The following is a 16,275-nucleotide window of genomic DNA, read 5'->3' on the forward strand; positions in this document are numbered from 1 at the left end:
GGATAAAAGGAAAACGTGACCATGAGATGGTCAAGTAGATTTTAAAATGAGGAAGAAACTGAAGCTATGCTATAGCTGCTGGATTTGTGAAAAGGATTATAACCACAGACTGCTGTAACTTCAGCCAATTTAAATGACAGCTTATGAAATAGTTTTAATGTGAAAATGCAACTTGACGAGCCAAAACTATGACTTGGAATATGGGTGCTGGCATTAAGAAATCTATAACTTCATGTTTTTGTCACTATATATTGTTTTCTGAAGCTTAATTGTAACACTTTTTGTATCCAAGGGTTAACGTAAAGAAAGACCTTCCTTTAAGGGTTAACGTATTAAGGGTTAACGTAAAGAAAGACCTTCCTTTCACATAATGCCTTTGAGGTCCTTGGGACATCTGAAAACAGGTCGTAGCCAATTCATTTTAAAGTTAGGTCACTTTGTTTCCTCGATATCCATCAGCGGCACTCTAGCACAGTGGTTAGCACTGCTGCTTCATAGCACCAGGGACCTGGGCTCGATTCCCGGCTTGGGTCACTGTGTCTGCGCGGAGTCTGCACGTTCTCCCCGTGTCTGCACAGGTTTCCTCCGGGTGCTCCTGTTTCCTCCCACAAGTCCCGAACGACGTGCTTGTTGGGTGAATTGGATATTCTGAATTCTCCCTCAGTGTATTTGAAGAGGCGCCGTAGAGTGGCGACTCGGGCTTTTCACATTAACTTTATTGCAGTTAATAAAGTTCCCATTGGCTGTGTGTTTTCTTGCACGGAAGGGGTTCAGTGGTTTACATCGCACCAGACCTTTTGTATGGTTAATATTGAGCAAGCATATTTGCTCAATATGGTTGCTGACATAATGTAAGCCTACTTGTGACACTAATAAAGATTATTATTATTATTAGCTGCTCCAGCTGTCTATAAATTCTGAAACTTATCCCACCATAAATCGGAGTTCTTCAATCTGATTGGCTCAAGTATGTTGCACTCGTACAAATTTCTTTGTAAAGAGCAGGTGAATCACTTTGAAAGTATTTCCATGCAACATTTTTTCACTTATCCTCCAACTACATAAGGTTTGAACATAATGAAAATGTGGCATGGATTTTATATTTTTGCCAATAATGTTGCCCATTAGATTGGGTACAGATCATTGAGACTTTGAGATGCATTGTGCAACAGCGTCTCTGCATGTATCAGTTGTATTTTAAGTCGCCAAATTATACATTGGTTACAAAATTAATTGTAGAAAACCTAGAGTAGGAAAGGTAAGCATTTATCACACCAAATTTAGGTGGATTTATAAAAAGAAATGCATGTGTGTGTATGTTCCACCTCACTGTTGCACCATTCCAGCTACCTTGTGTGTATCTATTGACTGTCCATGAGTCACACCTGAGGAGCGATACTAGTTTTATTGTAGTATTTTATGCTGTAGTCTATTATTAAAGGACAAGCGCGTGTGCACCTCTGGTTATTCACACTTGGAATAAACTGCATCAGTCAAAATATTCACTTTCTGTTTAGTTGTCATTATTTTCTTCATCCAGCAGATTACAGAGATAGAAAAAAGTTGGAAATAAGGTGTATAATGCATTCATACAGATGCATATTTTGCATTGCAGTCAAATTTGTTCCCACAATCTTTTGAGCCATAATTTTACCTGCCGATTTCAGCCTGTCTGAATTCATTTTTTTTAAACCTTTGCCCGAGTCCTCCAGCTTTGTTCTCCCAAGGTAGGTGGCACTGCAGTGCTAATGCGTGTCATCCTAGCTCATCGTCGGGCCACGTGCTAGTTGGCTTGTGCTAACATTGCCAACTCAATTACTGCCTCCTGATTTCCCCTGGGTTGCAGTAGGATACAATGTTGATGTTTCTTCTGTGTTTTTCAAACAGAAAATCTTATTTTAAAGACCACTGCTGAATTTCAAAGCTGGCTGCTGGTGACCAGAGAAAACAAGCTTTTGTCACTGGGGCAGAGGCCAGTGGGGGGAGAGGAAGGGGGTTGGTGTGGTGGTGGTTAGGGGGTGAGGGGGAAGGAAGAGAGGAGAGAGAAATGCTTTTCCCGTAGGTATTCTTCACGTTTACGTGGGAAATGTTGTCGGTACCATCTCAAACAGACTGGACCTTGAACTGCCACTAGTTGATGCATCCCGATCCCAAGTTGTATAAACCCCACCTACCATTCAATACTTTGCTAAACTCATTGACCATAGTTGGAGTTCCAAACGCAATTGCTTCACAGTGTACGACCCAAGCCATTACCTCTAACATTCTAGTATGAATACTGGTGGATTTCCTTTACTGATTGAGCTGATCTGTGCAATACCTCTGCTGCCCTGCACCTTGCCACCTCCTCCTGTGCACTGATCAGAATCACCAATTGGACTTCGGGATTTAAAAAAAATCCCTATCCACAATCCATGGAACCCATCTTCTACTCCCTTGATTTCACCTCTCCCCAAGTCTAATCGCCTAATTATTTTTCTTGCTTGCGAATGCATACACATGATGTACACTGTTTTTGTCATTATCCCACCCTGCCCACTCCATATCTCGCTGCAGTATTTGACATGACCAACTGTACCATCCTCCCCACTGAACCAACCCTTTTCTTTTAGACTTCTCCACTGTGGTTCTACTGATCCCTATTCAAAAACAGCAAATATATTGTTGTCTTGCCCCTGTGCAGCCATAATTGGCGTTTAAGAAGACTTTTTTAGCTCTCTCATCGACATGGTGCCTCTTGGTGGCCGAGTGCTGAACACACTTCTCCATTCTCCAAATGCTTCATCGTTTGAACATCTATCAACGTCTCTGACATTGCTGCCTCCAATCTTTTCATGCATCAAGCTTGGCTTTCTATCCTACCTAATGGATTGGGTTGATAGTTTTTTTTTGGCATCTGCATGAATCTCTTCCCAACGTAAACCAGTCTTCTATTTGCAGTCTCCTCCAACAATTTATCCCTTGTGGTGATACAACCACTGTATATATGTGTGCTTGCAGTAGGGGGATGTATGGCTGTACCTGTAATACAGGTTTCTCCGGTAAGCCCCTGCCGGCTAGCTCCGCCCACAGGGAGCTTGTGTATAAATATGCGTTAGCTTCACTGAGATACTATTCTACAGCTGCCGCCGGAGGAATAGCATCTCACAGCAATAAAGCCTCTCTTGTACTTCACTCGAGCCTTTGTGTACACTTGTTAGCGCCACATCCCTATTCTTCAATTCTATTCTGTTCCTTCTGTGCATCCTTTCTTTTGCTCCTCCAATGATGACTGAGCTTTCAGTGCCTCAGTCCTACTTTCTCTGGAAGTTCTGCTGAAACTTCATCAGCTCCCATTTTTTCATTCGCCTCTGAATATCGCTACTATTTCAATCAAGCTTTCACTTATTCCTCTTAACTATTCCACCACAGCTTGGCTCCTCCTTGGCTTTTTATTGATCCTACCATGAACCGCTATCAGATGCTTCTCTATATTAAAGGTGCTATACAAAGCAAATTGTTACTGCTTTAACCTGAAAAGCAAGAGTAGTGCGTTATTAATGCTGTATACTAGCTGATACCCCATAACTGCAGTTTTCAACTAGAATAGGGATTTTATAGACACATTGACAGAGGAGCAAACTACAGTTTGGAAATACTTTAGTGGCACCAAAACACAGAATGGGTCTTGACAGATTGCAATTCTTTTATTTAAGTTTGATCTGAACAAGAAGTTTCAAATGAGCACCAGAGATAATATGAATAAAAATCTTTAAATGGTTCTTGTTTTGAAATTGTTCGGTTAGTTTCTTCATGCAAAATGACCAGCTTACTGAACCATGTAACAAAAATCTATATATCCCCACACTGAAAGCAATAATGTGCGTGCATATAGTGCCTTTGATGTGATAGAATACTCCACAGCACTTCACAGGAGCATTTCAAATGGAATTTGACTGATCTGCGTAAGAAGAGATTTAGGATAGGTAACCGAAAACTTGGTCAGAGCGGTAGATTTAAGAAAAATCTTAGAGGATAGAGATGCGGAGGTTCAGGGAGAGAACTCTTAAGCTTGGGATGTAGATAGTTGAGCACACGGCTGATGGTGATTATTACAATGGCTGCACGAAAGAAGGGTATTGAGTTGTCAGAGACAATCAGGCAACCCAAACGACATCGGAATGGCAATTCAAGATTCAACCATTGCGGTTGACCTGACATCCTTCTGATTAGGATGCAAACATCCATCTAAGGATTACGGCTGTGCAGCCTCGTGGCGCAGCACTAATGACCAGATTGAACGGGTGATCAAGAAGAAAATAAAACTTGTAGAACTGACTGCAGCATTTAACTGCGGCTGACTTCTCTAACCAGGGTGTTAAATATTTATGTGAGCTGAGATTGTTTTCGTTCTCCCATGCATTTCACAAATGTGAAATTATTTTCTCTGTCGCCTTTTAGGACACCAGGGAGAATCGATCATTCGTTCACTTTGCAGTATGATAGGAAATTAAGAATCTTCACGTGACGTCCTGAAGTTTAAAAGCATTTGTTTCCTGTGAGTATGTCATCCAATCAAAAAATGTGCAAACCTACTTTCGAGCCATATTTTGATAAGGCTCCTGGCTAGTCAATTTAAACAAAAGTGCTGTCAATTGGCAATCATTGTACTCTACTCATTTAATCATTCTTTCAGGAGTTTTATTTAAGCAGTGTTTGGAAAAACATGAAACGCAGCGGAACAATTTAAAATTAAATATCTTCTCCCAAGTGCAGTTCCAGAACAAAATGGTTGTATTTAGCATAAATGTTAGGTTCAACTCTGAGCACTGACAGCCTCTTGCCTCGATGGTGTGTTTTTGCCAAGGGCTACATAATTTACTGATTGATGACCCTATAAACTTGTTTTATAAAGATGACATCTAGAGTTTGACCTGATCCTGTTCTGTGAGGAGACCTGGTCAATCTTTCAACTCCTGAGCCTTGATTAATTGGGGGGAAAACCAGGGTTTGCAGTTTATTTGCAGCCAGTTAGAAACCAATTTTGAATGATGCAGGTTCCACCCCCTGAGGATTCTGGTGTCCTGAAGGCTCAGTAGAAGAGCTGAGTGTGATGTTCTGACGGTGAACATAAGCTATGATTATCAAAATATAGAAGAGGCAAATTGTAAGGGAACAGACAAAAAAGAGCAACCAGATCGGAAAAAAGGCTGAATCTTTTTGAGCTTTTTAAAATCTTTAATACAAACCCTGCCACCATTTAAAAAAAAAACTAAGATATTCCTGGCATTTGCAAAACAGAGCCTGGCTAATCTTGTTTCTCTATTCAAAGAATATGCCATGATGTGGAGATGCCGGCGTTGGACTGGGGTGAGCACAGTAAGAAGTCTTACAACACCAGGTTAAAGTCCAACATGTTTGTTTCAAACACTAGCTTTCGGAGCGCTGCTCCTTCCTCGGGTAGGAGGAAGGAGCACCTGAGGAAGGAGCAGTGCTCTAAAAGCTAGTGTTTGAAACAAACATGTTGGACTTTAACCTGGTGTTGTAAGACTTCTTACAAAGAATATGCAACACAGAAATAATCTAGTCAGTCTGACAAGACTATGCTGCTTGCGGACGACATACTTCCAGTAACCACTTATATATCTATCTCTATTTAACTGATATATGTTTACTTGTACACTGTACCAGTTACACTGGATTTAGATTTTTTTGTCACGTGTACCGAGGTACAGTGAATATTTTTCTGCACACAGTCCCAAGCAGATTGCTCTATACATGAAAACATAGAAACGTAGAACATATATAAATGAATGAAAATACATAAACATAGACAGAGGGTGTAGTATACGGTATGTGCTAAGGGAAGTGCGAGGGGTGCAAATGCTCTGTATACCAGCTGGGTCTCCTCATTGAAGTTCAGCCTACCTGAACTGCATATATCCAGTAAAGAGTCAGTCTGTGCAATCCACAAACACAGATCACAATTGTGTCTTTAGCCAGGCAAAAAGGACATGCAACTCCCTGCTGCAATGAGAAACCAGGGATAAAATCCCCAAAGTCCAACCCCATTGCAGAGGGGCTAAGACGAGGTCTGAAATTCCACGTCACATGTGAGCTAGGCCAGACCAGGGTGGCAAGTTCCCAGGCCTGAAGGATGCTTGAGAACCAGTTGGGGAGTACAATCTGACTGCATACACTGTTTCTTTCCAGCCTTGTTCTATTTCCCATTTAATCAAATAATCAAACTCAAATTCACAAATCTCAATGGTGAGATTTTGAACTCGTGGGTCGGGATACATGGACACACAGAAGATAGGAGCAGGAAGAGGTCTTTTGGCCAATTAGGTGTTAGTGGGCTCATGCAATTAAGGATGGTGGATAGGGTCCTGAGGCTGGAGGGTGAATAGGAGACCTACCAGCAATGAGACTGTGTGTGGGTGTGTGTGTGTGCGTATAGGTGGGTAACCTTGCCACAGGACAGCCGGAGTGCCCAGGGTATGTTATGTTCCTAACGGGATGAAACCTTGCTTGTAGCCTTTAGGTTCTCAGTCCAGTAATTGACCACTGCACCGTTTTTACTGCCTCTGGGTTTAGCTGAGGTAGTATGTATGTACCATATCGTCCAAAGATGACGGACATTCCAGCCATGCAGCACTCTCCAGTGGTGCATCAGCCATCAACTCTGACTGAGCCACGGGAATCTGGCTAAAATGAGATCCAAATTGAAGAAACTCCTAAGAACTGGGAAATTAGCTTGGCAAGAAGTTGACTGTTTCAAAGTGAGAGTTGGCAACATTTTTCTATCGTACATGTGGCCTTTCATCCAGCAGAATAACTGTCTCGACTACCCAAAGAATAACTTCACGCAGGCTCCTCTTTGAACTTGCTCTGTGGCTGTCATATTAAAATTCTAAACCAGAATTGAGGTGAAATGTTTTGGTTTGTTCGAGCTCTTAATATAGCTGCTTGCAGAGCTTCTGAAAGTATTGATTTATTTTTTTCTCAGAGCTGTAGATTTTCGGCTCCTTTGGTGATTATATATTCCACTAATAAACTTGAAAACCTCTCTCCAGCAATTCAATTTTAACCTGGAGGATGTTTAAAATGACATTTTTTTTTTGGTCTCTTGCTGCTCCGCTATCATTGAAGTATATTTACAGCTGGTACAATAATCAGCTAGTTCGACAGTCTTCACACCCTCTGCTTGATGGTAACTGTTTAACATCAGAGTCTGAATCCAAACGCCAGTGAATGGAGCTGGGCACAGACTGAGTAGGCAAGACCAGCTGGCCACTGTAACAGATGGAAGCTTCTTTCACTGTTGGCTGGCTGGAGAGTGGCAGCACATCAACACTTTACGACACCTTCCTAATGAAAATTAATGTGGCAGTGACAGAAGTGAGACTGGTCCACATCTGCAAGGAAGGCTTCCTCTGCCACCGTGTGCATTGTTTGCCCTACGAATGTCAGATTTGTCCAGCTCATTGGATGGGACTTCAAGCTTCACCTTGACCCCAGTGAATCAGCCAAACACTTCTTCTACTCAGAAAACTAATAGTGTACCATTTGGAATAGTTTCTGGTTGCAGATTATGCAATCAGAATTGCATTATGCAATGTTAGATTTCACATAGCCCTGAGCATTGCATTGTTGGATAATAACTTGGCAAACCTATTAACAGCAAAAGTAATCGGAACAAATATCTGACAAAACTAAGGCAAGAAAGGCAGCAGAATTCCCCATCAGCGGGATCCTCCGCTCCGCCGGCAGCGCACCCACGCCCATGGACTTCCCGACGGCATGGGGTGGCCACAATGGGAACTCCCATTGGCTGGCTGCTGGAAAGGAAGATCCCGTTGCCAGCGATGTCGGTCACCACGCTGTGGATCTGCAGTCGAATGTTGACCAGATAAGGAGGGCAGACTTCCTTCCCTAAAGGACATTAGTGAACCAGAAGGATTTTTAATGACAATTGGTGATGGTAATGGTGACTGTGAAATTGAGACTGGCTTTTCAATTCCTTCAATTTACTTCCAGTGATATTACCCTTATGCCACCATCTCCCCATTGTTGGCAATAAGGTAGTCATTAAGGACTGCATTAAGCCATTGAGGGATTGTATGGAGCCAAGATATGACCGAAGATTTCTGATTACTTTCCATCAGTCTTTACTGCTGAGAATGATGCTGAGTTATCAACGTGGAAACATGGGTTTGATACTCAAATATAGCATGTCTGAGCGGCTGCAGAAAAAGTACCCACTTAAAATCAGGTCTCCAAAAGCAGATTGGGCTGTAGGCCTTAACTGTATCAATCGATGGTGTTAAATGAAATGGGGGCCATGTTATACAAACCAATACACATATGCTTATGCTGCTCATTTAGGTTTTGGATTGTTGCCATAAACTGGAGAGAATCTATGGTGCATCTCTCTTTTAAAAAGGACAATGTCAAATCCAGGAAACTATAGTTAGTTTAACTTTGGGCAAATTGTTTGAAGGGATAGTTGGAGGTGTGCTCTACGTGTATCATCAAAGAGGAAGAACTATTAAGGGATCCCAGCATGTTTTCTGCACCAGTTTGTCACCGACTTAATTGATTCCAACAGGATCTAGTTTGGAGTTGTTGCTTTTCATAATTGTCATTTTAAAAATCTGGATGAAAGATTCAGGGAATGATTTGTAAGTTTGTAGAAGACCAACTGTGTGGTGGCTGGAAGAAAAATAGTTTGTTGGCAGATTTAAATTTGATGGATGATTTGATACCATGTCTGCCAGGTGTCTTTCAATATAGACGAGTTCATTCTCCTCATGAATAAGACACGTATGCTTGCGTGTTGAGTGGAAGAAGGGATTATGGGTTATAGTTCATGAAACAAGGTAAATCCATTTTCATTGTTGCCAAGCTCTTTTAAAGACAAATATGATTTTCTGATGGAGCATGGCCAATTTAATTTAAAGCTAAAAGCACAATCCTTGTACAAAATGACTTGGTCGCTAATGCATGCAATGAGGATGTATTTGTGCTAAGTGTTGCTTAGTAGAGATTAGTGGTAATAGTCTTTACTGGTGATTTATTTTACCCTATGGTGGCCACTTGCCATCCCCTTGCTCTCTCGCTCTTTTACCATAGTTGACTGCAAGCTCAGTCATGGCAACTTTAATTACCTTTTACATAAATCTTCATTGGGCACCTTTAATTACTATTGCTCTTCTTTTCGGCGATCACCGTACTGCAACATCGGAAGATTTTTGGGGGTGGGGGTCTCACTCCCATGTAAAGATAATTGGCTTTACCTCAGGGAAAAACGAGCTGCGAGTGGGTGGTGGATGGAAGTCCAGGCTGCACTTACAGCAGTAGCCCAATCTTTTGATACCCTAAAATGTTTCTATTCAATATATTTGGCATGTTATGACATTTTTAGATGTACTAATCATGTGGCTTGTCTTTCAGAGCCATGTAAGCATCTACATTTTGGTAGAGATTGGAATTGAGCACTTTTTGCAATGAAGCCAAGGAAAGGGTGCCCCAAAATGTCGAACTGTGTGGTTCCTCTCGCTATCCTCCTCATTGTATTTACGCAGTCCTCATGGAGCAGCAAGGAATACGTCAACTTTCCCATCCAAAATCGGGATTGGACACTCAACCACTTGGCTGTTCATAGTATAACAGGCAATGTTTATGTTGGAGCTGTCAATTGGATTTACAAATTATCAAGCAACTTAACATTGTTATTGAAGCATGAAACTGGTCCAGAAGAGGACAACAAATCCTGCTATCCTCCGTTGATTGTTCAGCCTTGTAATGAGCCCCTAACAATGACTAACAATGTAAACAAATTGCTTCTTATTGATTACTCTGAGAACAGGTTGCTGGCCTGTGGGAGTCTCTTTCAGGGAGTCTGCAAGCTCCTGCGATTGGATGACCTCTTCATATTGGTGGAGCCGTCACATAAGAAGGAGCACTACTTGTCGAGTGTTAATGAAACCGGGACAATGTATGGTGTAATTGTGTCATCAGAAGGATCAGACAGCAAGCTCTTTATTGGAACTGCGGTGGATGGCAAACAAGACTATTTTCCAACTATCTCGAGCCGGAAATTGCCACAGGATCCTGAATCTTCTGCCATGTTTGATTATGTGTTGCACAGTGACTTTGTTGCTTCCTTGATTAAAATTCCTTCAGACACCCTGGCTATGGTGTCTCACTTTGACATATTCTACATATATGGTTTTAGCAATGGAAATTTTGTATATTTCTTAACTGTGCAGCCAGAAACTGAAGGAGTTACTGGGTCAACAAATGATCAGTTCTATACCTCCAGAATTGTGCGATTGTGCAAAGAAGATCCCAAATTTCATTCATATGTTTCGCTCCCTGTAGGCTGCGTAAAGAATGGAATCGAATATCGTCTTTTGCAAGCTGCATATTTGTCTAAACCGGGCAGTGTTTTGGCAAAGTCCTTAAATATTTCAACGGACGATGATGTTTTGTTCACCATATTCTCCAAAGGCCAAAAACAGTATAAGCACCCACCGGATGAGTCGGCACTCTGTGTGTTTGTTGTGAAGTACATAAATCAGCAGATAAAGGACAGACTGCAGTCCTGTTACCGTGGCGAAGGGAATCTGGAACTGAACTGGTTACTAGGGAAGGATGTCCGCTGCACCTATGCGGTAGGTCTCCCCACTATCCATCCCCCTGTTGAAACATTTCTGTGTTCAAACTTTGTTTATATGCCACTGAAAATCTATTTGCTTCACTCATCCAAAGTAAGTTTTGCACTCCTGCAACATATTTCACAACCTCGGGATGTCACAAAGCACTTGTAGCAAACAGACCCCTTTTGAAGTATAGTTTCCATGGTAATGTAGGCAGCCAATTTGTGCACAGCCAGGTCCCACAGCAGTAGTATGATGGCCAACAAATAATCTGTTTTTGTGAAGTTGATTGAGGGTAAACATTGGCCAGGGCACCAAGAGACCATCCCTGATATCCCTCGAATCACATTTGTTGTCGATCATGTCTGCACTGGCTGTGATTCCTTGAAGCACATCACGGGATCTTCCTACATCCACCTGAGAGGCTGAATGGGGGGTGGGGGATTTAATGTCTTATCTGAAAGACGGCACCTGCGATTGTGTAGTTTTCCCTCAGCACTGCACTGGAGTATTAGCCTAAATTTTGTGCTCAAGTATATTTCTAATCCAGGTAGACTGCAGATGGTGTAAATCTAGGATAGTTATTTAAAAAAATCATGGAAATAATATTGAATTGAAAATATCTTTCTGCACCCACAAAAAAATTAAATATTGATTGCTTTACTTTAGGATGAAAGCCAAGATATGAAGGGAAATCTATTTCCATTATTTGATGGTCTGGCAGCTAGAGGACATAAAAAATATAATGAAACGAAAGATTAAATTTCTTTGTTTTAAGATTTAACAAGCATTTGTGAGGATATGGAACACTCTACGGGGGGGGAAAATCCTACATTAAGCAGACTCCATCATAATTTTGAAAAGAAAAATGGTTACATATATTAGAAACAAAATTGGAAGTGTATTTTGGAAAAGGCAGGAAATGTACAAGTGTGATGGGATAAATAACCTATGCAATTCTTATAGAACATGGAAAAGGACCTGATCAGTAAATGTTGGTGTGTAAGTGTTTTTAATGTTAATATGGCTGTCCTCAATCTCGATTGCCAGACTGTTTTCCGGATGTACTGTGGCATGCAGTGGCAGGATATCACTGTGCTCATGTACACATGGTGAGTTCTCAATCTCATTCAGGACTTATCATGGTGAGGTGTTTGTATTTAAATTGAGGTTAGGAGCTTCCTCATCGGAAATTGGAGAACTTCATATCTTTATGGCTGACTGCAAAGTGAGCTGGCAAAGGTTTGACAATAAGTCATCTACCTGCCTTTTTAGCAAAGGGTGAAAGCATCAATATGCCTATCTGGAAGGAGAAAGGATAGTAGTTTCATCAAATAGTAAGTTTTATTGATGTGCAGGTACAAGTGTTTCAAATCCAGCTGTCTGAAAACCAGACATATTTTGTTTTTACAAGCATGAATTTTAATTCGTATGAAATTAGTGAAGTGACTTCGCAGTTTGTTCGGCCAGCTGGGTGCTGCACTGGCACGGTGGCATGGCGGACCAGTAATCATCTTTGTGCGCTAGTCTTTTCCCAAGTTCCGAATGGCCGGAGTGACTCTTGACTCAACCTAACCTGACTTGGCAGCAAGATCCAAAATCTGGCACGACCGCCATCTTGAGATTGCTGCATCTGAAACACTGTACCTCTATATCTTCACATTGTTTATCTTTGCAGTAGAATTAAGTAGCATTTTTCACTAACACACCAGGTCTTACAAAAGCAAGCAGTTAGCCCAATCTTGAATCGGTGTCACAAACAGTTCAATTGTATGCTTTAAACTGAGAAATGTTGCAAATCCCAGCTGCTGACATTGGGTCAAGACATTCCGTTCACGGGGACGCAGTGGTTAGCACTCCTGCCTCACGGTGCCGAGGACCCGGGGGTCGATCCCGGCCCCTGGTCACTGTCTGTGTAGAGTTTGCACACTCTCCTCGTGTGTCCCACAACCCAAAGATGTGGAGGATAGGTGGTTTGGCCACGCTAAATTGCCCCTTAATTGGCATAAAATAATTGGGTACTCTAAATTTATATTAAAAAATATGCAATTCATATTTATTGTACAGAAAGTCATTTTGCTTCAGATTCATAACCCTTGGCTTCACCGGCGTCTATCATGACTTCCACTATACGCTTCAGTTATGGAACTACGATGCCATGAGATGAGTTTTTCGTGTTGGACATGGGCATTGCTGGAAAGGCTGACGTTTATTGGCCATCCCCAGTTGCTCTTATGCAATTGTCTGGCCATTTTTGAGGGCAGTTTATGGTCAGTCAACCATCTTTGTATGGGGGTGGAGTCAAATATAGACCGAACTGGGATGGACAAAAAACATTAATGAACTAGTTGAGTGTTTATGACCACCCAGTAGTTCCGGAATCACTTCCCCCAGATACTTTTAGGATGCAGTTCAATCACATTCTCTGGGCAGAACGGTGGTGCAGTGGTTAGCATTGCTGCCTCACGGCGCCAAAGTCCTAGGTTCGATCATGGCTCTGGGTCACTGTCCGTGTGGAGTTTGCACATTCTCCCCGTGTTTGTGTGGGTTTCGCCCCCACAACCCAAAGATGTGCAGGGTAGGCGGTTTGGCCACGCTAAACTGCACCTTAATTGGAAAAAATGAATTGGGTACTGTAATTTCAAAAACAAAATTCTCAAACAGCCTTGGTGAGATTTGAACAATTAATCCAGGAGTCTAAATTCCCTGTCCAGTAACATAACCAGTACATTAGCAAATCCCAGAATTAATTTACTCTGGTATCCTTTTGGAAGAGTTAAATACTTAATCTCAGCATGTGTTTCTATTCTGAGCCCTGAATCGGCTTGGAATTGATCCGGTTAATTTTTTCTTTCCTGTGTGTCACTGACGAGGACAAACATTTCTACCCATTCCTAATTGCACTGTGTGCAGATATTGGTTTCATCCCTGAATTTTATTTACCCAGATATAGCTAGCCATCCTGTCCCTACCTAACTGTGCATGTTGTGGTAATTGAAGAAACGTGCAGTTTTTTAAAAGTCGCTCTGCACGCTTGGCTCTGCGTGCCTTTAACCGTAGAATTCCTACAATGCAGAAGGAGGCCATTCGTCCCGAGTCTGAACTGACCCTCTGAAAGAGCACCTTACCCTAGGCCCACTACCCTGCCTTTTCTCAGCAACGCCACTGATCATGCACATCTTTTTAAGGGGCAATTTATCATGGCAAATCCTCCTAACCACATCTTTGGACTGTGGGAGGAAACTTGAGCGCCCGGAGGAAAGCCACGCAGACACTGGCAGAAAGTGGACACGTCTCACGGGCAGTCACCCAAGGCTGGAATTGAACCTGGGTCCCTGGCACTGTGAGGCTGGGTTGCTTGTGCACACCTGTTCCTTTTTGATTTTGTTGTGGACAACACTTTAAAAACAGACATAATAATAATATTAGTAGTCACTGTGTAGATCTTTACTGGAATTTGATCTAAATCGAAGATCGCTGTTCACGTCCCAACATGTACTTATATGTCAGCATGTAGTACGCCCCAACATATACTTGTATGTCAGCATGCAGTACTTCAAACAAATGCTCACTAACAATAATGATGATCAGAGGAGCCAGCTACCTCAAAATATAAATATGTAACTAACAAAAAAAATTAATATGCTAATCCTCTTGATCACTGTTTTTAGCCCTCTTATCAGAATCCGCTTGCTCGGCTGGGTGTGAAAAGTGGTCTGTGATGAACCTGACACTTGCTCCTTCTCTTGAGAAATTTGCTTGGTGCATCCCTAGTTGGCATTGTCGAGATTGAGTGGTTGCTGAGATTGAGTACTTGTTGTGTTTCAAATGTGAAGTTATGTCCTGTCACTTCATGAGACAGCACACTGTAACATCAGTGCACTGCATCATTTCATTGACCTCTCAAAGGATATCTTTCTCTGAATTTTTCACAGAAAATCAATTTGAGAGCAAATCTTCGATGTATCCTATTTAGTGGGTGCCTCATGAATGAATTATTGCAACCTGAGACCTTGTTTTCTTCCTTACAGCCTGTCCCAATTGATGATGACTTTTGCGGATTGGATATAAACCAACCCCTTGGGGGCTCTGTACTTGTGGAAGGCATTACAGTTTTCACAGAAGATAGGGACCGAATGACATCTGTGGCATCCTATGTCTACAATGATCACTCTGTGGTTTTCATAGGAACCAAGAGTGGGAGACTTAAAAAGGTAAAATAGATTGTTCAAATGCCGTGGTGCTACTCGCTGGCCAGGGACAAATCAAATGTGCCTCCATATATCGAGACAATCTCAAAAAGAATATTTGATTATCTCAAGCTGTCAAAAAATTAATCATACTGGAACTTTTCTTGTTTCATAATGAGCAGAATGCAATTTGATATTTGTGAGCAAGTTTCTATTTAATTAAAGACCGCTCAGCCAGGGATCAATACAGCACCATAATAAGTCAACGGTGATTATCTGAGGAGTGTGTACATCGATGACCCTGTCAAAGCTGAGAAGAAATGGCTGAGTATACGAATGAGATTTTTATTAGATATTCAACACCCAAAATCTATTCTCTTTGCAGATACTACCTGACTTGCTGTGTGTTCTGTATCAAAACATCTTTTCTAGCACTTCCTGAAGTCTGGTGCAATCACCGTTGACTTATTGTGACACAGTGAATCAATAAACATTTCCCCGTAGATTACTTTTTTTCTCTCTCAATTCTGCACGCAAGTATTAAATGCGAAATGTTCACATTTACGGTGTCTCCAGAAGGGCCCCTATATATATGTGCACATCATTGTACAAATATGCCCCAAGAAAGTGTTTCCTTAACTCCCTTCTGTGGTATCATTTATTGATCTAAATGATCAAAAATGCTTTTCAATGTCATTATTGGTAGTTATTAATAGTAGTGCTTCACCATCGAGTTACCTTCAATTTATTTTTGACTCTCTTAAACCTGGGCAAAATGTTTAGACGTTTCTTCTTTGAATGTTTCGAATTACAATGAAGTAATTTATAGGGAATGCAGTCTATGGATTCTTATATTTGTTGCTGTATTTTATTCCAGAGTTCTTCAATGAGCAGAAGTGTAAAATTTGTATTTCTATAGAGTAAATTCTGCCCATTCTGTGCGAGCTTCTCGATACGAGGAACAAAGGGGTTTTGGTAATTAGTTGGTAGCTGCTGCGGCTGGCATGATGGTGAACGCTTGTGCTTTTACATCCAGCTAACGTGTGATATTCGTGGTTCTTGACAGTAAATTTGTTTCTGGATAAAGTGCCTCATGAAATGTTTCACAGTATGGCTAAGAGTTGAAGCTGTGTTCTGTTTGCAGGAACAGGGTTAGGCTGTTTACCCCCTTGAGCATGTTCCAGTATTCGAATAGTGGCTGATCTGAAACCTAATTTCATATATCTACCTTTGCCCATGTCACGTCAATCGTTGATTTAAAATTGACAAGTGGCCCAGCTTCAACAACCATTGAAAGAGCATAGTTCCCTTTACATTAAAAGTGTTTCCTAACTTTGCTCTTAAAAGATCTTGCTCTGTTTTTTTTGTGGCTATGTTTTCTCTTGCCCAAATCAGTGCAAATTATGTGCCTGTTTCTAAAAATGTTTCCTTGTGATGCTGGT

The 16,275-nt window shown here is 41.5% G+C and overlaps 1 protein-coding gene across 3 annotated transcripts in view; it reads left to right on the forward strand.

Annotated features, from left to right (window-relative positions):
• The window catches only part of LOC119978730 (plexin-A2-like), a 512,723-nt gene that overhangs the window by 59,457 nt on the left and 436,991 nt on the right, over positions 1–16,275 (forward strand). For 2 of the 3 annotated variants that reach the window (XM_038820560.1, XM_038820561.1), the window contains exons 2-4: positions 4,441–4,537; positions 9,436–10,658; positions 14,675–14,857. In XM_038820560.1, the coding sequence (XP_038676488.1) occupies positions 9,489–10,658; positions 14,675–14,857 (1,353 nt within the window). In that variant the 5' untranslated portion in view covers positions 4,441–4,537; positions 9,436–9,488. The remainder of the gene's footprint in view (positions 1–4,440; positions 4,538–9,435; positions 10,659–14,674; positions 14,858–16,275) is intronic. The other variant, XM_038820562.1, reaches the window with a different exon arrangement.

Source organism: Scyliorhinus canicula, chromosome 15 (genome assembly GCF_902713615.1).
Source record: "Scyliorhinus canicula chromosome 15, sScyCan1.1, whole genome shotgun sequence".
NCBI lineage: Eukaryota > Metazoa > Chordata > Chondrichthyes > Carcharhiniformes > Scyliorhinidae > Scyliorhinus > Scyliorhinus canicula.